Genomic DNA, 21,752 nt, shown 5'->3' on the forward strand with positions numbered 1-21,752 from the left:
TGCTGATGCTGCTACTGCTTACGCTGCTGCTACTACTGCAGCTCCTGCTGATGCTGCTGCTGATGGAGATGGTGATGATAATAATGATGCTTATGATGATGGTTATGATGCTGCTGCTGATGACAATGATGATGATTACGGTGCTGCCACTTCTGCTGGTGATTGTTATGATGAATTTCATGCCGTTACTGCGACTGCTGCTGGTGGTGATGATGATGATGACGGCTAAAATGACGGTGACGATGTTGCTGTTGCACGGATGATGATGGGGATGATGATGACAATGGTAATTGTGGTGCGATTCAGCTGATGGTGCTACTGCTCCTGCTGCTCATGATGAATATGATGCTGCTGAAGCTGCAGGTATTGACGCTGCTGCTGCTGACGCTGCACTGCGTAACCGAGGCTCCCTTAACGGCTCGGTTTGCCCAGCTTGCACTCCTCCCCTCCTCCTGTTCAATTATTAACACGCGGCCAATTTAAGCGGCGTGCGAGCGTGGCTGGGTGGGTTGGCGGGAAAGGAGAGAGTGGGTGGCTGGGTGGGTGAGGCTGGAGAGACAAGGGGTGGCACACGGTGCAGCCCCCGCCGGCTGGAAACACACCGCGACTTTCGTTGTACACGGCCCGCAACTACATTGTTTTAAGCCGCTTCCGAGAAGTCGTTGAGCACAGCAACTCGCAGAAGGCAGTGCGGCACGTCCCATTGTTGTACCGCACTTCTATGCCAGCATAGTCACGAGGTGCTCTTCTGCGTTTGTCTACGGACATCCGCAATTCTTCCGATCTGGTCACATGTTGGAGGCTTGAGCCTGGACAGCGCTTGGATAGGCGACCACTACCATGCATAACAGGTGTTATAGGCTGCCGCCACGTGAACAAAGGGCAATGCAGCACAGTCCATTGTTGTACTGTACTTATATCCTCCAATGTCTATGCTCCCCGCATTCACTAATTCGCATTGACCAGCATGGTGAAGTATGGTGAAATAACCCCCCATCCTAGACCCGCACGGCGTGGGGAGGCCTTCATCCAGCAGTGGAGTGAAGGGTGTTAAGAATCTGCATCATTGGTATTATCAACTCAAAGTCGGAAGGTCGCGAGTTCGCATCGCGGTTAGGGAGGGGGGAGAAGTTGACTCAGCACATCACCCCCCTGGAGTCAACAGCGGCTGTTCTACCACTTGATCCCCCCCCACCCCCCGCCATAGAAACGTGGAATTCCCACCACTGTCGCTGCAGGACCGTGAACAGGAGATAAGCCCCAATGCCTCGGCCTTCTGCACGCTCACGTGAGCAGGAAATCACTGCCACTCTTGATGCGTTGATATCGGCGCAAGGGGCTGCACATGGACACACATTCACTCTTCCCTTTCCTCCGCTCCCTTATCTCTCAGTCCCTTCCATCTCTCATTTCCTCTCTCTTCGGACTCTCTCTCCCCCGCACGTGCCCCCCCCCCACCCCTGGCCCCCCACTCCCTCCGCCCCCCCAAGCTTCATTATTGCGCGTCGGGTCCTGCATTCATCTCCCCGTGCCCTTTCCTCTGCGCCACGCGACACGAAGCGAGCAGCGAATTATAATTCATATCAACAGTGCCACCACCACCACCACAACAACAACAACAAACAACAGCCACTACTACGGCAACAATAACTACAGCCGCGATAATAGTACAACAAACAAAATACTCAAACGCATTCGTAAACAATCCTCTCTCTGCGCGTGCGCGTGTGTGGCATTAACAAAAAAAATAGCCGACGTTTTTAGCAATGTGCCTTCTTCAGAAAGGACATAAAAGGAGGGATAATTTGCCATAACGTTCTATGTCAAATTTTTCCTTTGGAGGCCGCACGGTGTTGATATTGAGGAATGTGTTGAGTTGTTGTCTGTTGTTGTTTGTGTACCACTGACAACAGCAGCAGCAGTGACAGCAGCGACACCACGACTGCCACTGCAATGACATCCACGCAGTTATCGCGACTCATCATGGTTTAACACGATTCAAATAAAGGAATGACTCACCGCGAAATGGAACTGTGATTGGCCAAAAATCCCAGTGCTGAAAAATGATCTGCAATTGACTCAACTTGGGATCACACGCAGAGCAGCAGGATCGCCCCCATTCGAGAGACAGCCTGGCAGGACCCTCTTGAAGAAGAGTCTTGAGAATCACTGAAACCTTTCCTGGGTAAACACCGGGAAAAAATAACAAGAACAACAATCAGAATAAATGCAATCACCACCAAAACAACGACAGCGGCAACAATGACAATCAACGTCATAACCACGACATCATAATAACATCACCGCCGTAACATTGACACGCCTGTGTTCAATCAACACACTGCAGGTCACAGCAACACACTCAATAATTCACCCACCCACTCGCTCACGCACCCATCCCCACTCACCCTCCCACTCCCCCACTCCTCGCCCTCTCACCCGCCAGACTTATTTTTCTGCTTCTTCACTCGCACTGCTCCACTCTCTTATCTATGACAACTATTACATCACCCCGTTTGTTGCTGACCGTTTGACGCGTTGGTCACTTTGGACCTGCGCTTAACAATTGTGTTCAAAATTGATGCAATTACATCTACACAAATACAGAGATCCCCCCGTGTAGCCTTAGCAGACTCTTGCGACAAGTGCTGTTAGAGAGCACCTAAGAAGGCCGGCACAACACACGAGGGGGTGTGGGTGGCCAGCACCACGCACGGCCGCCTTTGTCTCCCCAGTGGCGATGATTACACATCGCACCAAGAGGTACTCATTTAAGGCTGATTCGACCTAGGGGAGGCCCAGGACCGGTTCAGACATTCATCACCGATGCTGGTCTAATTCGGGTCACTGGGTTCGTAGCGCAGTGAGCTAACCGCCACACCACCGCTCTCCACTAGATACACAAATCAAGTGTACACCCACAGGGTGCACCATATCCTATTCACGCGGCGACCCATGGACTCACCACAGACGAACACTGCTGGCTGTAGCTGGCCGCTTGGCGTGGAACGTGGTCGGTGCGGGCACTAGCGCCAGTTCTGACGCCGAGTCCTCAAGCGCATCTTCACAAACACGCGACGTCTATTTATAACTTTCGAGGGAGATTCATTGCCGTTTTAAATGTGCCTAAATGTGTTGTATTATGTAAGACGTGTTATTGATTCATATCCTGAGCCTGTTTGCCGGTGTGTGCGCGTGTGTGGGGAGCGGTAGTGGAGTGGTTGGCGCACTGCGCTACGAACCTGGCCACCCGGGTTCGATTCCCGCTCACGGACAACACCAGTGACGTTTATTTTAACCGGTCCTGGGCCTTCCCTAGGTCGACTCAGCCTCAAATGAGCACCTGGTGTGGTGTGTGAACATCGCCACTGGGGAGACAAAGGCGGTCGGGCGTGGTGCTGGCCACCCACCCCCTCGTGTGCCGTTCCGGCCTTCATAGGTGCTGCTCGCTAGCAGCACTTGCCCCAACAGTCTGTTCAGGCTATACGGGAGATCTTTGTCTTTGTGTGACCACACGCATAGGACAGCTAAGCAGGGAATTCGCCTGGATAGCGTATGGATGGACGACCACCACCAATGCATAATAGGTGTCATAGGCTGCTGTGGGACTACGTTGTGGGCAGCAGAGGGCAGTTCAGTAGCACCTGTTGCTGTGTTGCACTGTGCTGCTGTCACGTCTATGCTCCCCGGCTTCACCAACCGTCACTGGGCAGCGTTGTGAAGTATGGTCAAATATCTCTCAGGACCCGCACCGGATGTAGCAAGGCGTTCTTGATCCAGCAGTGACAATAGCTCTGTACATGTATGTTAGTGTGTACATACGTGTGTGTGTTCTTAGGGGAGCGGTGGTGCAGTGGTTAGCGCACTGCGCTCCGAAACCCCGGTGACCCGAGATCGATTCGCAGTCACGGCCAACATCAGTGGCGAACACTGTACACGTCTTTGAACCGATCTTGCGCCACCTGGTGCGGCTCACCATTGGGGAGACAAAGGCGGCCGGGCGTGGATTGTGGCCCCAAGCAGCCTGCAAAAAATACTACATGGGGGGGGGGATGGGGGGGGGGGTGGCGGGGGGATGTGGGATGGAATCTTTGTCTTTGTCTCGACTCTCTCGCGTTCTCCCGCCCCACCGCTGTTCTTCTCCTGTACGATGGTGAGAGCCGGGAACTGCGCCGGGGGGGTTTAGACAACAGAACTGCCCCGGGGGGGGGTGGCGACGTAGCAAGGCGGGTGGGTGGGGGGAGGAGTAGGGAGGGAGTTGCGGAGGGGGGGGGCAGTGTTGATCCCCCGCCCCACCCCCCCCCCCCCTCGTCGGTAAGCGATAACCTTTCTATCCCGCGCCTCGCTAGGGAAATTAAAGCCGCGGAGCTTCGACTCGAGGCTGGGAGGGGCTGAAAGAACGCGCGGCAAGGGGGGCGGTGCTGAATGGGTGGAGATGGGGGGGATGAAGTGGGGGGGGGGGGATGAAGTGGGGGGGGGATGAAGGGGCGGGGGGGAAGGGGGGGCTGGGTGGAATCAGTGGTTGGGTGGTGGGGGGGGGACAGGGGGATGTCTCGCCCAGCCCGTGTCAGCTCGCTCCGTAATGACTCCCGTGTGGATGTTTAAGAAGGCGCGCGCGCCGCTTAATTGGACAGCAATTACCGCGCACTCCGCCACGTGGCTGGGAGTGGAGGCGGGAAGGGAGCGGGGGGGGGGGGGGGAGACGCGGGCAGGGGACGGGCGGGGGGGGGCGCATGACAGAAGGGGGGGATTTGTGCGATGAGATGGGGGGCTGTACGGAGGAATGAGAATTGAACCTGAAGTTGTTACTCTGAGAGAGGTGGGAGATTGTGGGGGGAAGGGAGGGGGGGTGGTCGCGGACCCCCCTAATGTCCTCATCCTCTCTCATCTCTCCTGGCACCCCACCTGCACGCCCTCTTTCCACTCCACCCACCGCCACCCTCCAATCTCAGCTCTCCTTCTCCTCCTCCCGTCTACCAGACCCCCCTCTGCTCCCTCCCCCCAGCCCCCCAGTCTAACCCCTCCCCGCCTCGCGTCTGTAATGAACGCGTTAATATTCATCGCGGTGAATAATTCACAGGAAGCGGATCGCGGGATCGATTTGACTGCACGGGGCTTAAATCCCCTCGACTCGCGGGAACTTACGCGGATGTCTTTTACCGCTGTATCGAACAAATCCATCCAACCGTTCACTCGCATCGCGTGAACCGCTCCTCGTTTCGCTCACACAGACATAGCCACGATCCGTCTCAGGTGTTGCAGGGTTCATGGCGATGACGATACACGCCGTGATTGTCATGGGGGTTGTTTGATCATACTTCACCGCGCTGGTCAGTGCGTGTTGGTGATTAGAGGGGGGGGGGGGGCAGCGGTCTAGGACCGGTTCAGAGATCGTTTGCCCCCTGATGTCGGTCCGCGGTCGAGAGTCAAACCGCGGCTGCTGGGTTCATGGCGCAGTGGGTGAACCACTTGCGTCACTGCTTCCCTCCGGATCGTAAATACCCATTGATAATAAACGAACAGCATCAGCAGCAGTAAAAACGTCAAAATCATCATCATCATCGATCAAAATCATCATCATCAGTAGCAGCAGCTGCAGCGGCAACGAGCCCCTCCATCGCCATCATCGCCATCACGGGGCTGCGCCACCGCGCATCGTGCGTCCGCCGCTGGTTGTTGCAGAGAGGTTTCCGGTTCGAGCCCAGCGGAAGCCCCGATGACTACTGGCGGGAGGATTATCCGCGAAAGCGAATGTCTACGCCCCTGCCCGCTATCACAGCGGACGTTAAGGACGCCCGCGGCGTCATTCCGCAAGAGTTGGCCCATCGTGTGTGTGCCGGTGTCACGGTCCAAGTGTAGTGATATCAAGGATGTCACTGTATGGTGCCGGCCTGGGAGGGCCGTGGCGTGCGATGTCTCTATATCGCGGACAGCACCGGGTGGGTTGCTGTGTGATGCCGGCTTTAGCACAGCACAGCGTGCGATGCACCGTCATCGCGTACACCCCGTGGGCGGGTGTAGTACCAGCCATAGCGGGGCTTGGTGAGCACTGGAATAGCGCGGGCACCACGCATAGCGTGCAGTGGGGGCTCCCACAAGGGGAAGTGGGAGAGTGTCAGCCCAGGGGCAGGGTTGCCCTGAGTCATGGCACTCTGGTTGACCCCGTAGACACGTGATCCGGAGTGTCCACAGAGAAGGCCCCAGGTGGAGGGGGCTAGGGGGTGATCACGTGTCCGGGAGAGCTCTCGAGGGGCATCGAGAGGGAGCTAGAACGCTCTAGAAGGCAGACGGGGCCGAGGGCGGAGCGGCCCCGACCCGGGAGGATATAAGGTGGGTCCCTGAGAGGGGCCGGAGTCGCTGCATTCGACAAGCTGGAAGCCCTACGTCCTACGAGGCATCAACACGTGGTAGGGGACCCGAGTGAGGGTCCGACCCTTCATAGCTGTAACTCCTACGTAGAGTGTAGTTAGCTGGGTGGTCACTACCCTAGGCTGTATCTGGTAAAGGGGGCAGTTACCCCTTTGTGTTAACGTGTTGATGTTAAATAAATGTGTTGCCTCTAAAGAATAACGTCTGCGACTCAGTTGGACTCACTACAACTGGTGTTGGAAGTGGCCAACATGCGAGTCTATACAGCTAGCAGTGGACTATGTCTACTCATCGCAGACCACGTACCAGGACGTCGGACAGCGAGGACGAGGACCTCGCACCGCCTACAGCTCCAGAGGATGCGGGGGAGACGCTGCCAGCGGAGCAGGGCACAATCCGGGCACTCGACGCTTCGCCGTCGGCGGAGGCGACCCTCCGGGAGGCGCACAGTCGCCTCGCGGAGCTCCTCCACGCTGCGGCTTCGCTCCTCACGGAGATCAGTCCCACGGTCTCGCCGGTGAAGGAGGGAAGGGCGATGCCGCTCTCGGACGACGACTCCACCGCCATTTCGCAGCAGGTGGGAAACTCGGCGGCGCAGCTCGCGCATTCGGCCGCCATTTTGTCACCGGCGCGGAGCGCGCAGCCCGCCAAAATTGAAGACGCACCGTCTGCGCCGATGGACATCCTGGCTCTCCGACGTCGGCTTCCCTTTATTAAAGAGTTCGTGGCTACCATTGTCGACCGGAAGGTAGCTGTCTACGAGCCTCTGGCAGACACGCGCCACAGGTTCACCACGCAGCGGAAGGGGGAGACCGAGTCGGCCCTCGCCTTCCGTAGCACGCTTTTGGCGCTAGCGAAAGCCGCCTTCCCTAAAATGGACCACGATGGAATCGACACGTTGGGCCTCGAGAGGCTGCTGGCCTTGGCGAAAACGCTCCACACCATTCTTCCGGCCGAAGATGATGGCGTCTCATCTCTCAAGGTCGCTAAGTGCATCCAAGCCCAGCTACTTCTACAACGGGACAGGGCGCAGGTGACGTGTGCCGTGTCCCGCCCGTAGCCGGGGCCACCTGATGGAGCGGAGCCCCTTTCGGCATGTGCGTCGACTTGGGGTGGGGGCGACCGGCGTGGCGATGGCACACGGCAGATGGACGAGCAGCGGCGGCCAAGGTCGTTGTCTCGTTCCGGAGGCGGCTGTGTTACCTGCTACAATTGTGGCCTGCCGGGGCACGTGTCATTGGGCTGCCGCGTACCATGACGGCGCCTTGCAGCATCACCGCCATCCTACGCTTCCCTACACCCTAAGGCGAGTCGCAACGCACTCCACACTCGACCCCTGGCCTCACCTCACCCATCTAGACGTTTCGGTTCACGTCCCGGGTGCGCGTCAGTACGGGGGGGTCCTATGCGCAATCGGAGAGTTCGTCAGCTTCGACCGGATCATTCGTCGGAGCTGGCCCATCGAGTGGTTGCTACGGCTGCGGTTTCATCTGCCGTGCTCGGGTTCATTGAGGGTGTGGGAATAAGGAAGCTAGTCGACACGGGTGCGTTGGCAACTATCATCTCGGAGTTGATTTACAATATTTTGTCTAATAAGTGTTGGGTTCTAGACTCGGTTGATGCACCATCTTTCGCCGCTAATGGCGGCTCATTGGGTATCATCGGTCGGATAATGGCCGAGGTGCGCGTCGCTGACGTTAAATTGTCGGGATACATTCTTGTCTCCACATCTCTGGCTGTTCCATGTTTACTTGGAACCGATTTCCTTGGTAGGATGCCTTTGGTAATCCGCATTGACTGGGTCCGTTTGGAATTTCCATCCGGCCGTTGTTTGGCATTTTTGCCTTCCCTAACCCGCTTGTGTACGGCTAACGCTACAATGCAGGCGTTCGCGCGCCGAACGGTAAGAATCCCTCCCGGCACGCATATGTTGGTTCCCCTCCGCTTGAGGAAGCCGCACGATTTGGGGGCTACGGAGGGTCGGTGGAGTTGGTTCGTGCATCCCTCTCGCCTGAAACCGCTTATCGCGCCGCGCGAATTCGTTTCATCTCCACATCGCAGGCGCCGTGTGTCGAGTGTGTCTGCCGAACTGGGGTGTGTGCCCGCTAAAGTTTGGTCCTCACCGGGGCGATTCTATTCCGACCCCAGGTGCTGCGCGACTGACGTCTCCCGAGCAGCCGCGCATGCCGTCTCCGCAGGCTTCGTGCGCGGAGGATCCGTCGACCCGACCTACTGCTCTCCGTGAAGAGCCGGGTTCGGCGGAACATTGGCACATTCCCCCCGGGACCTCCAGGGTGAGCAAGCCCACCCCCCCTAGGGGCCCGGCATCACGGACTCGCTCAAAGACTCGTATTTCGTGATCCCCTTACACACACGCTCCCATGTTGCCGGTTGCTTGTCGCGCTCGTTGAGTCGTGGCGGTTATTGGCTGATCCTGGGAGTTGATAGCCGGGCCGGGACAGCTGAAAGCTACGAAGGGGTGGGGGGGGGGTGATGTAGTGACATCAAGGATGTCACTGTATGGTGCCGGCCCGGGAGGGCCGTGGCGTGCGATGCCCCTACATCGCGGACAGCACCGTGTGGGTTGTTGTGTGATGCCGGCTCTAGCACAGCACGGCGGGTGTAGTACCAGCCCTAGCGGGGCTTGGTGTGCGCTGGGATAGCGTGGGCACCACGCATAGCGTGCAGTGCGGGCTCCCACAAGGGGGAGCGGGAGAGTGTCAGCCCAGGGGCAGGGTTGCCCCGACTCATGGCACTCTGGTTGACCCCGTAGACACGTGATCTGGAGTGTCCACAGAGAAGGCCCCAGGTGGGGGGGGCTAGGGGTGATCACGTGTCCGGGGAGAGCTCTCGAGGGGGATCGAGAGGGAGCTAGAATGCTCGAGAAGGCGGGCGGGGCCGAGGGCGGAGTGGCCCCGACCCGGGAGGATATAAGGTGGGTCCCTGAGAGGGACAGGGGTCGCTGCATTTGACAAGCTGGAAGCCCTACGTCTACAAGCTGGAAGCTCTACGTCCTACGAGGCATCAACACGTGGTCGGGGACCCGAGTAAAGGTCCGACCCTTCGTAGCTGTAACTCCTACGTATAGCGTAGTTAGCTGGGTAGTCACCACCCTAGGCTGTATCTGGTAAAGGGGCAGTTACCCCTTTGTGTTAACGTGTTGATGTTAAATAAATGTGTTGCCTCTAAAGAATAACGTCTGCGACTCAGTTGGACTCACTACACAAGTAAACAAAAAATTGCCGTGTTCGAAAATGACTCAATTGGGAATCACTGCAATCGTCCGCCCCCCTACTGGCTGACTTACGGGGAACGTTGTCTGGCCAGGCGCGGAGCCACCCTCACGCCGCACAGGGGCAGCTGCCACTGGGGGATGCACTTTCTAAATTGTGCTCACGTGAGGAGACGCGCACCGGCGAAGAGGAGGGAGCTCGATCACACGCAAAGCACGACGGTTAATTACCACCATCGTGGCCTTCGTCACCACCACCGTCACCATCGAATTGCTTCACCATCATTACCACCATCACCCCTTGTCATTACAAACATCATTATCATCATAATCCGCTTACTACCTGCTCATGTAAGTGAATGAACGAGGCTATGCAAATGCGCAATTAGTGAGTGCAGAGAGGCCGGGGACGCGGCTAATTGGGGACAAGAACCGGGGTGTTTAGCGAGCGATTATGCGGATTGATCGATCGATCGTTTGGCTCGCGTGCTTTACTATCGAAGCGGGAGGTATCCTGGCGATATCGTCCACCTCGTTGGCTCGGACGACTCGGACAGAAGTCGCAGGGACGTCCGTGGGAGCGGTGCACGCGAGTGATGCGTTCCGGCGGTCGTGCCCGGGTCTTTTCCCTCTCGTAGCTATGCTCCCGAGACGAGTCGCGGGGCACCTCTGGCTACAATACACGGGGAGGGGAGGGGTGGGGTGGGGTGGGGGGTGCTGGGAGCTTCGTTAACTGGACAGCGGTCAAGCGGGCTGAAAGTCACGGTTACGGGAAGCGGCACACTCCACTCACCACACGCGCCTGACCCATCAACAAACATCCCTCCACCACGCACTCACCCACTCACCCTCCCCGAGTCGCCCGGCTCTGACTCGGCGCACGCAACGCTCAGGGCGCTCACCACATGGTGCTCACCACAGAGCATTCACCACACGGTGCTCACCACAGAGCACTCACCACACAGCACTCACCACACGGTGCTCACCACAAGGCGCTCACCACAGAGCACTCACCACACGGTGCTCACCACAAGGCGCTCACCACAGAGCACTCACCACACGGTGCTCACCACAAGGCGCTCACCACAGAGCACTCACCAGAGAGCGCTCACCACACGGTGCTCACCACAGGGCGCTCACCCACAGGGTGCTCACCACAGGGCGCTCGCCCACAGGGTGCTCACCACAGAGAACTCACCACAGAGAACTCACCAAAGAGCACTCACCACAGGGTGCTCACCACAGATCACTCACCAAAGAGAGACACGACACACAGCACGCAAACACACCATCAACGCAATCAACTTCACTACCATCATCAATCACATCGCTATCATCATCATTATAATCGTAATCATCATTACCATCATCACTGTCAGCATCAACATCATCACGATTATGATCAACTCACCATCATCATGGCCATCATTATCAGTGCAGAGTACCATCCTCACCATCATCGCCATTACCGTCACCATCACCATCGTAAGCATTAGCATTAACAATCATCACCACAACAGTCATCACCATCATCCTCATCACTCTAATCACCAACACCATCATCATCATCACCGTCATCATCATTACCATCGTTTCGCTAATAATACTTGCATGGATTTCTGGGGGTTGTTTTGTGCTATTTGTGTATTTATATTTGTATATACACACTCTTGTGCGTATATATACTGTATAGTGTAGACACGTGTGTGTGTGTGTACACACCAATGTGTGAGTTTTCTGTGTTCCTATTAGCACGGTTGGCTACGTATGGTGTGAAAGAAGTTCAACATGCACCAGTACTACCTGCTCTCCTAACCCGGTGATCCGAGTTCGATTCCCGTTCACAGCCAACATCGATGAAGAATATCTGAACCGGTTCTGGGTCTCCCCTAGTTCGACTCAGCCTTAAATTAGTTCCTAGTGCGGTGTTAACATCAATGTAGAGAAGACAAAGGCAGCCGGGTGTGCACTTGGTCACCCACCCCCTCGAGTGCTCTCCCGGTCTTAATAGATGCTCACTAACAACAGCACTTGTCCAAACAGTCTGTTAAAGGATACATGGAGGATTTGTACCTTTGCATTTGTTCCAATATATCGCGTTCTCCCGTCCTGGAGCTGTTAATCCCTCTTGCGAGACTGTGGGAGCTACGTGCACCCTCGTCAACAACAACAACAAACAAACAATCAACAATAAACAATCCAGATCTTATTTACATATGCATCTCATTCCTTATGCATAGACTCCCTTCAGATTAAACAACACAGCCACCCCCTCGTGCGCCCTGCCGGCCTTAATAGGTGCTCGCTAACAGCGCTTGCCCCAGCAGTCTATTATGGCTACACGGGGGATCTTTGTCTTTGTTTGGGGGGGAGGGGGCGGGGCGGGGGGGGAGAGCGATGGCGCAGTGGTTAGCCCACTGTGCTACGAACTCGAATTCAGTTTCCACTCACGGCCAACACCAGTGACGATTATCTCAGCCGGTCCTGGGTCTACCCTGGGTCGACACAGCTTCAAATGAGTACCTGGTGTGGTGTGTAAACATCACCGCTATGGACCGGGCGTGGTGCTAGACACCCACTCCCTCGTGTACTGAACGGGTCTTCATAGGTGCTTGTACGTGCCTCAAAAGTATATTAATGCTATACGGGGGATCTTTGTCTTATGTCAGAAAAGTTAATTGGCTCTCCTCGCTCTGATTAGCTCAGAGACCTAAGGCGAGCCGCTGTCCCTGGTCCTGAAGCCGCTGTCTCTGGTGCTGAAGCCGCTGTCCCTGGTCCTGAAGCCGCTGTCTCTGGTCCTAAAACCGCTGTCTCTGGTCCTCAAGCCGCTGTCCTTGGTCCTGAAGCCGCTGTCTCTGGTCCTGAAGCCGCTGTCCTTGGTGCTGAAGCCGCTGTCCCTGGTGCTGAAGCCGCTGTCCCTGGTCCTGAAGCCGCTGTCCCTGGTCCTGAAGCCGCTGTCTCTGGTCCTAAAACCGCTGTCTCTGGTCCTCAAGCCGCTGTCCCTGGTCCTGAAGCCGCTGTCTCTGGTCCTGAAGCCGCTGTCCTTGGTGCTGAAGCCGCTGTCTCTGGTGCTGAAGCCACTGTCCTTGGTTCTGAAGCCGCTGTCTCTGGTCCTCAAGCCGCTGTCTCTGGTCCTGAAGCCGCTGTCCCTGGTGCTGAAGCCGCTGTCCCTGGTCCTGAAGCCGCTGTCCCTGGTGCTGAAGCCACTGTCTCTGGTCCTAAAACCGCTGTCTCTTGTCCTCAAGCCGCTGTCTCTGGTCCTGAAGCTGCTGTCCCTGGTTCTGAAGCCGCTGTCTCTGGTCCTGAAGCCGCTGTCCTTGGTTCTGAAGCCGCTGTCCCTGGTGCTGAAGCCGCTGTCTCTGGTCCTCAAGCCGCTGTCTCTGGTCCTGAAGCCGCTGTCCTTGGTGCTGAAGCCGTTGTCCCTGGTGCTGAAGCTCCTGTGTCATCGGGGTTATTTGACCATATTTCACCACGTTCGTCAGTGCATGTTGGATAAGGTGAGGACATAAATAGATGTGAGAGCATTGTACACTTCAACAATGGGTGATGCTGCATGGCCTACGAAAATCCGTAATTTGCAGGGTGGTCGCCCATCCAAGCATTATCCAGGCTCAACCCTGCTTAGCTGAGATCTGATCAGACCGTGGGCTTAATCTTCAAAGGATCCAGAGATAAATACACAATGTTTGACCCGATCAATGCGCGTGAATTACGTATTCTTTTATTTGCTTTCAGAAAGAGAGGGGAATATACGTAAAATAAACATCTATTTTAATTTTAATTCGGCTGCGAGTGATGCAACGCGCGTGGGATTTAATCTGCGGCGCTGAGAGCAAACATTATGCCCTGCACGCCGCACAGAAACTCGCAATCCGGGACGGGAGTCGAACTCAGACGTAGTATTAAACATTCAAAGTGATTCCCTGCTCAGAATGAGCATTGAGGCGGTGGTCATGTCCTGTTGACGTTCATGTGGTGGACGCGAGGGAATTCATAAGGACCACTGCTGCTGACGTACCCACCAAGTAGTACTCGTTTTATCGACCCCGGAGGGATGATGAGGCGAGTTAACCCATCCAACCAGGATTTGAACTCGCAAGCTTCCGATCGCGAGCGGCCGAGTCACCTGGTCGGATATACTTGGCGTTACACAAACAAAGATTCCCCCATATAGCCTTAAACAGACTGTGATAGCAAGTGTTGTTAGCGAGCACCTATTAAGGCCGGAATGGCACACGCGGGGGTGAAGTGGCCAACACCACGCCCGATCGGCTTTGTCGGTACTCATTTAAGGCTGAGTCGACATAAGGAAGGCCCAGGACGGGTTCAGATATTCGCCACTGCTCTTAGCTATGATCGGGAATGGAACAGGCTTCGTTGCAGTGCTGACCACTGCACTACCGATGCCCACTACAATTCCACACACAAAGGCAAATATCCCCCGTATAGCTTTCATCAGACTGTAGGGGAAAGTGCTCTTAGCCAGCACCTATTATGTGGTTGGCGGAGCCTTTGGGTGCTTGTCCCCTCGTGTGCGTGGTGGGTTTCCTTCGGGTTCTCCGTGTCTCTCACGCACACACGAAACAAGACTCCCTGTCACGAAGCGTGAAGTGACCCACCCTCCCAAAGCAGGGACCCTCCGAGACAACACTGCTCTTGAGACTCCCTGAGGATATTCTGGATGAACGAACGAGAGCCATCTAAACCAGCCCAAGCCTCCGTAAATCATGCGACTCCTGTGTAGCCCCCCCCCCCACACTCTGAATCCCTCCCCTTTCCCCGCCCCCTTTTAAAACAGACGCTGATCCATCTCCGTGCAGCAGCGTCGAGGCCCTGATTGCGGCCTCTTCCTCCAGATCCTCACCTCACCTCTCCCAACCCCTCTGCTCCCGTGTTTCCATTCCTTTCCCATCCATTTCCTCCCATTCCCCATTCTTTATCTCGGAATCTATATTAAGACTGCAGGAAACCGATGAGCTATGAAGCTCTTTTCACTTCTCTTCATCCCTCTCCCGTTCTTCTTCTTCATCTTCATTATCTTTGACTCTACTCCTCTTTCCGCACTGTGCCACGGGTACAATAGTCGCTAGAGCGGATTGGTTCACGCAGACAAGACTCGTTTTAGGAGAGTCCTGTCAGCTTGTCACAGGAGGGGACGGGCGATGTTGCTGCGGCTGCTGCTGTGTGTGATCACAATTGAGTAATCTGAAGGTCATTTTTCAACATTGGGATGTTTTTGGCCAATGCCAGTTGCATTGTATGCGCGTGCGTGTGTGTGAGGAAACCGGGGAGCGGTGGCACAGTGGTTAGCGCGTTGTGTGTCGAACCCGGCAACCCTCGCTTACAACACTTGCCCCAACAGTCTTCCTTGTGTTTTTGGAAACCGGACAACCCGGAGAAAACCCCATGCGGATCACGGGGCAGAGGGAGAGGGAGAGACGTAGAAACTCCACGCAGAAAAAGGGCACCCGAGTCGGGAATTGAACTCGAACGCTTCTTGCTGCGAGGCGCCAGTGTTATCACCCTACGAGAGAGAGGGGGTGGGGGGGGGGGGAGATGCGCGCGGGTTCACGAAGGCGCGGTACGTGGACTCCCTGGAGCCTCTCGGTTTGGGGAGAGGCGAGATGCAAGTGGCTGGGCGCCAAAATTTATCCGTGGGAAATGTAACCTGGATGTTACAACAATAATAACAGTCACTATTATTAATATAATACAACAGTGCACAAACCGTGTGCCAAGCCACTGCTGGATTATGAAGTCCCCCGAGCCGTGTGGGTTGTGTGCTCGTTTGAGCCGTACTGCACCACGCTCGGTGCTCGATGCCTGTGGGAGATATTCGCGTTCCCTCCCTCCGCCTGCCGCTCCCTCCGCGCCAAGGTGGTCCCTGCTGATGCTGCTGCTGCTGCTGATAATGATGCTGCTCATGATGATGCTGCTGCTGCTGCTGATGATGATGCTGATGATGCTGCTGACGATGATGCTGCTGCTGATGATGCTGCTGCTGATGATAATGATGCTGCTGCTGATGATGCTGCTGCTGATGATGCTGCTGCTGATGATGCTGATGATGATGCTGATGACGATGATGCTGCTGCTGATGATGATGCTGCTGGTGGTGCTGCTGATACTGTGCTCGCAGTGGCGATGCTCAGAGCACCATCTACGAACCCACCTCGACCCGTTCCGTGTCAAGAGTAGCGCTGCGGCCTTAAATTGGGGAAATATGTAGCAGCAGGAGACGTTTCAGGCAATGACCCTTCTGCATAGCAATGAAAGAAAAAAACAACTCCACCAGGATGGCCACGATGAACCCAGCGCGAGCTCCTCCCCCCCCCTCCCCCAGACGCCCTCGCCCCCCTGCGCCCTCTGGTGGCGGCGTGGAGAGTCGCGGCGTGGAGAGACGAGCGAGGCTGAGCGAGGCGGGTAGGGATGGGGGGTTGTGTGTACAGAGGGCGGGGGGAAGGGGTGGGGGGAGGGGCGGGGGTGATGAGGTTCAGGGTGAGAAGCAAAGTGGTGTAAATGATGATAATGATGGTTATGATGACGGTAAGCTTACAATTATGCTGCTGCTGATGATATTGGTGCTGCTGACGATATTGAGGTTCTGCTGATGATAATGATATGGATAATGATTTTGACGCTACCTCATTATAATGACATGCATTTTGATGACGATTATTGTCGACTCCCGCTGCTGATGATGATGATATTGATCGTGCTGTTGATGATATTGGTCCTGCTGATGATGATATTGGTCGTGCTGTTGATGATATTGGTCCTGCTGCTGATGATATTGGTATTGTTGTTGATAATATTGGTCCTGCTGATGATGATATTGGTCCTGCTGATGATAATATTGGTCCTGCTGCTGATGATATTGGTCGTGCTGTTGATGATATTGGTCTTGCTGATGATAATATTGGTCCTGCTGCTGATGATATTGGTCCTGCTGATGATAATATTGGTCCTGCTACTGATGATATTGGTCGTGCTGTTGATGATATTGGTCTTGCTGATGATAATATTGGTCCTGCTGATGATGATATTGGTCCTGCTGCTGAAGATATTGGTCGTGCTGTTGATAATATTGGTCTTGCTGATGATAATATTGGTCCTGCTGCTGATAATATTGGTCCTGCTGCTGATGATATTGGTCTTGCTGTTGATAATATTGGTCTTGCTGTTGATGATATTGGCCTTGCTGATGATGATATTGGTCTTGCTGATGATTATATTGGTCTTGCTGATGATGATATTGGCCTTGCTGCTGATGATATTGGTCCTGCTGCTGATGATATTTGTTCTGCTGTTGATAATATTGGTCCTGCTGCTGATGATATTGGTCCTGCTGTTAATGATATTGATTTTGCTGATGATAATATTGGTCCTGCTGCTGATGATATTGGTCTTGCGGATGGTGCTCATGCTGACTCTGTTGATAATGATGATACGGATGGTGATGAAGCGACACATGGGTGGTGTGTTATTGCTGATGATGATGATGATCGTGATGATGATGCTTTGTCGCCTCACAAGGCAGCAGAGAGAAGAGAGAGAGGAGAGCGTGGAGCCGGAGGGAGCGCAAGGGGTAGAGAGGGAGAGAGAGAGAGGGAGAGAATAGGGGGAGAGGGGAGAGAGAGGGAGAGCGCGTGGAGAGCACAGAGAGAAGGGGGGCATGGAGAGCGAGGGGAGAGCGTGAAGAGCGAAGAGGAAGCGTAAGAGGAGAAGGGGAGAGTGGGGAGAGAGCGTGGGGGAGAGAGCGTGGGGGAGAGAGCGTGGGGAGAGAGCGTGGGGAGAGAGCGTGGGGGAGAGAGCGTGGGGAGAGAGCGTGGGGGAGAGAGCGTGGGGGAGAGAGCGTGGGGAGAGAGCGTGGGGGAGAGAGCGTGGGGAGAGAGCGTGGGGGAGAGAGCGTGGGGGAGAGAGCGTGGGGAGAGAGCGTGGGGAGAGAGCGTGGGGGAGAGAGCGTGGGGGAGAGAGCGTGGGGAGAGGGCGTGGGGAGAGAGCGTGGGGGAGAGAGCGTGGGGAGAGAGCGTGGGGAGAGAGCGTGGGGAGAGAGCGTGGGGAGAGAGCGTGGGGAGAGAGCGTGGGGAGAGAGCGTGGGGAGAGAGCGTGGGGAGAGAGCGTGGGGAGAGAGCGTGGGGAGAGAGCGTGGGGAGAGAGCGTGGGGGAGAGAGGTATGGTTGCTGTTGTGAGGGGTTCGGCTGCGCAGTGGGGAAGTGGTCGTAGCTATGGTGGTGGTGGTGATGTTGATGGTGGTGATGGTGGTGGTGGTGATGTTGATGATGGTGTTGATGGTGATGTTCATGGTGGTGATGGTGGTGGTGATGTTTATGGTGGTGTTGATGTTGATGGTGGTGATGGTGATGTTTATGGTGGTGCTGATGGTGGTGATGGTGGTGGTGGTGATGTTGATGGTGGTGGTGGTGATGTTAACGGTGTTGTTGATGGTGATGTTGATGGTGGTGATGGTGGTGGTGGTGTTGATGGTGGTGTTGATGGTGATGTTGATGGTGGTGATGGTGGTGGTGATGTTTATGGTGGTGTTGATGGTGATGTTGATGGTGGTGATGGTGGTGGTGATGTTGATGGTGGTGTTGATGGTGGTGATGGTGGTGATGGTGGTGGTGGTGATGTTGATGGTGGTGATGGTGGTGGTGATGTTAACGGTGGTGTTGATGGTGATGTTGATGGTGGTGGTGGTGATGTTGATGATGGTGATGGTGGTGGTGATGTTAACGATGGTGTTGATGGTGATGTTGATGGTGGTGGTGATGTTGATGGTGGTGATGTTTATGGTGGTGTTGATGGTGATGTTGATGGTGGTGATGGTGGTGGTGGTGATGTTTATGGTGGTGTTGATGGTGATGTTGATGGTGGTGATGTTTATGGTAGTGTTTATGGTGATGTTGATGGTGGTGATGGTGGTGATGGTAATGGTGGTGTTGATGGTGGTGATGGTGGTGATGGTGGTGATAGTGGTGGTGGTGATGTTAATGGTGGTGTTGATGGTGATGTTGATGGTGGTGATGGTGGTGGTCATGTTTATGGTGGTGTTGATGGTGATGTTGATAGTGGTGATGGTGTTGGTGGTGATGTTTATGGTGGTGTTCATGGTGATGTTGATGGTGGTGATGGTGGTGATGTTTATGGTGGTGTTGATGGTGATGGTGGTGATGGTGGTGATGTTTATGGTGGTGTTGATGGTGATGGTGGTGATGGTGGTGGTGATGTTAATGGTGGTGTTGATGGTGATGTTAATGGTGGTGATGGTGGTGGTGATGTTTATGGTGGTGTTGATGGTGATGTTGATGGTGGCGATGGTGGTGGTGGTGATGTTTATGGTGGTGTTGATGGTGATGTTGATGGTGGCGATGGTGGTGGTGATGTTTAATGGTGGTGTTGATGGTGATGTTGATGGTGGCGATGGTGGTGTTGATGGTGGTGGTGATGGTGATAGTGGTGTTGATGGTGGTGGTGATGGTGGTGTTGATGGTGGTGGTGATGGTGGTGTTGATGGTGATGGTGGTTGTGTGAGATTAGTTGTGGGGTGGGGGGTGATCGTTGTAGCCCTGATCTTGATCGTGACGGAGGGAGGGGGAGAGGAGTGCGGTGCCGATTGGCCGGGCGCGCTCCGGTGCCTTACAGACTTCTCCCTCCTCCCTCCATCTCCCTCTCTCCCTTCAACCTTCTCCCTCAATCTCCCTCCTCCCTCCAGCCCTCTTCTCTTCTACCCCCTCCCTCAATCTCCCTCCCTCCCTCCCCCAACCTCTCTCTCTCTCTGTCTCCCTCCCCTCCCTCCCTGGTCCCCACATCTCCGTCTCTCGCCGCTCGTTGGAGGCTGCTGCTGCTGCTGCCACTGCAGAAGCGGAGATCGCGACACGAAACGGCGACGGCTCCCCGAGCGCCCGCGTCGCGAACGGTGGCGCGACGCGCACCGAATCGCTGTTTTAATCGCGAGAGAGCGCGACAGAGAGTGCGGAGAGAGAGAGAGAGCGAAGAGAGAGAGAGAGAGCGGAGAGAGAGAGCGACGTCAGCAGCAGCAGCGGCGGCGGCATCCAGCGGCATTCACGGCGAGAGAGAAAGAGCGCGCGCGGAGAAGAGCGAACGAGCAGGGAGGATTGCGGGCGACGCGCGGGATCGGGAGACGTCGCGATCGTGATGCGCGCTTTAAGGAGAGACGTGAATGCCAATTAATCGGTCGTCCATTAATTAATTAATTGCCAACGGCGACGGCGGTGGCGATGCCGCCGAGCGGCGCGCGTCTCTGAGCGCGCGACAGCTCGAGGAGGTGGTGGAGGAGGAGGTGGTGGCGGAGGAGGTGGTGGAGGAGGAGGTGGTGGAGGAGGTGGAGGAGGAGGGGGGACAAGAGACTCCTCCTCTCTCGCGCCACATCGTTGCTGAGCTGCAAGGAGCAACCATCGATATCATCGCGCCTCGTCCTCCACGGCCGACGATCAGGAGGGAGGACGAGGAGGTGGAGGTGGTGGTGGTGGAAGAGGACGAGACGAGGAGGAGGAGTGGGAGGAGCAAAGGGATTAAGTGAACGCTGCGCGGTTTAATCACCGCGTCCGTCCGTGTTCGTGAAGAGAGCGCGGCGAGAGCTCGGGGAGAGATCGGCGAGAGAGAGAGAGAGAGCGGGGAGCGAGTGCGGGAGATGCGGTAATGTGCAGGCAGCATCACAATTAAGCAGCAGCGGTAGCAGCAGCGGCAGCAGCAGCAGCGGCAGCAGCAGCGGTAGCTCCCGCGCCGCGGGGTGAAGCCGCGACCCCCCCCCCCCCACCGGCTCCCGGGTTCCCCGCGCCTCGCATCGGCGGCCGTCGGAAAGGCGAGAAAAATAATCACCCCGAGACGAACGGAGCGAGAATCCCGGGATACGACAGCCATCCTACAGCCATTCCCGACAGCCATCTGGAGACCGAGCCATTGAAGTAACGCTGGAACGCAAAGCCATCCGTAGCTGCGACAGCTCTCCGGCTACAACAGCCACCCCCGCCCCGGGGCCAGCTGTACATCCCAACAACCACCCTGCCCAACAGCTGACCAGCGAGACAGTCGCCCATACCAAGAGTGTTCAAGTCCCGCACAGCTATCCAGTTCAACGATTATCGAGCACAACAGCTACGCTGACCATCCGCTGTCAATCGTCAGCCAAACAGCTATCAGGAGGCATAGCCATCAATTGGAACAGCTAACCAGCAGAACAGCTGCTCATCGGAACAGCTACCCAGCACGACAGCCATCCGTTGGAACAGCTACCCGGCAGAACCGCTGTTAATCGGAACAGCTAGCCAGCAGGACAGGTGTCCATTGGAACAGCGACCCGACGGAACAGCTGTTCATCGGAACAGCTACTCAGCAGAACAGCCGTACGTCTGAACAGCGACCCGGGAGAACAGCTGCTCATCGGAACAGCTAACCAGCAGGGCAGCTGTTCATCGGAACAGTTACCCAGCAGAACAGCCGTACGTCGGAACAGCGACCCGGCAGAACAGCTGCTCATCGGAACAGCTAACCAGCAGGACAGCCGTGCATCGGTACAGCTACCCGACAGAACAGCTGTTCATCGGAACAGGTACCCAGTACAACAGCTATCTGTTGGAACAGCTACCCAGCAGAACAGCCGTACATCGGAACAGGTACCCAGCAGAACAGCCATCCGTTGGAACAGCGACCCGGCAGAACAGCTGCTCATCGGCACAGCTGTGCAAACGAGGGCGCGATGATACCGGTGGAGTGTTGAGAGCCAAACCCCGGCGCTCCACCTGTGCCCCCCCCCCCCCAACGTGGTACCCCCCTGCTCCTCACCGGGAAGGGAGAGCTTCACCAGCGCTCCTTCTGCTTCTCCTGCTGCTGCTCCTGCTGCCGCCCTCGCAGGAGAGCGACAGACAACAGAGAGAGAGACAGAGAGACAGAGCGAGAGAGAAGAGAGAGATGGGAGTCGCCTCCCTGCTGCTGTGTCTCACGGGGATCGCCTTGGCTGAGATGAGCGGTCCTGGGGTCTACAGTGAGTGACCCCCCCTCGCGCCCCCCCCTTCCTCCTCCTGTGATCCCCCTTGGTGCCTCTGATCCCCGCGGTGTCTCAACCGCCCCCGCTCTCTCGCGCGTTCCGCATTTGCTCTCCCCGTCTCCCACCATTCTCTTTCTCCCTGCA

The 21,752-nt window shown here is 56.0% G+C and overlaps 1 protein-coding gene and 1 long non-coding RNA gene across 5 annotated transcripts in view; one reads left to right on the plus strand and one right to left on the minus strand.

The window, feature by feature from the left end:
* Nucleotides 1-1,471: 1,471 nt before the first annotated feature.
* Nucleotides 1,472-21,521, minus strand: LOC116943282 (uncharacterized). The gene is made up of 5 exons (XR_004402908.1): nucleotides 21,407-21,521; nucleotides 11,675-11,746; nucleotides 10,133-10,274; nucleotides 2,966-3,062; nucleotides 1,472-2,181 (listed from the first exon to the last, which is right to left on the minus strand). It is a non-coding gene; the product is annotated as an uncharacterized LOC116943282 (long non-coding RNA).
* LOC116943279 (MAM domain-containing glycosylphosphatidylinositol anchor protein 2-like) overlaps nucleotides 19,976-21,752 on the plus strand; it is a 47,616-nt gene continuing 45,839 nt past the window's right edge. For all 4 annotated transcript variants that reach the window (XM_032955996.2, XM_032955998.2, XM_032955997.2 and 1 more), the window contains exon 1: nucleotides 19,976-21,605. In XM_032955996.2, the coding sequence (XP_032811887.1) occupies nucleotides 21,533-21,605 (73 nt within the window). In that variant the 5' untranslated portion in view covers nucleotides 19,976-21,532. The remainder of the gene's footprint in view (nucleotides 21,606-21,752) is intronic.

Source organism: Petromyzon marinus, chromosome 17 (genome assembly GCF_048934315.1).
Source record: "Petromyzon marinus isolate PM22_M1 ecotype Great Lakes invasive population chromosome 17, UKy_Petmar_22M1.pri1.0, whole genome shotgun sequence".
NCBI lineage: Eukaryota > Metazoa > Chordata > Hyperoartia > Petromyzontiformes > Petromyzontidae > Petromyzon > Petromyzon marinus.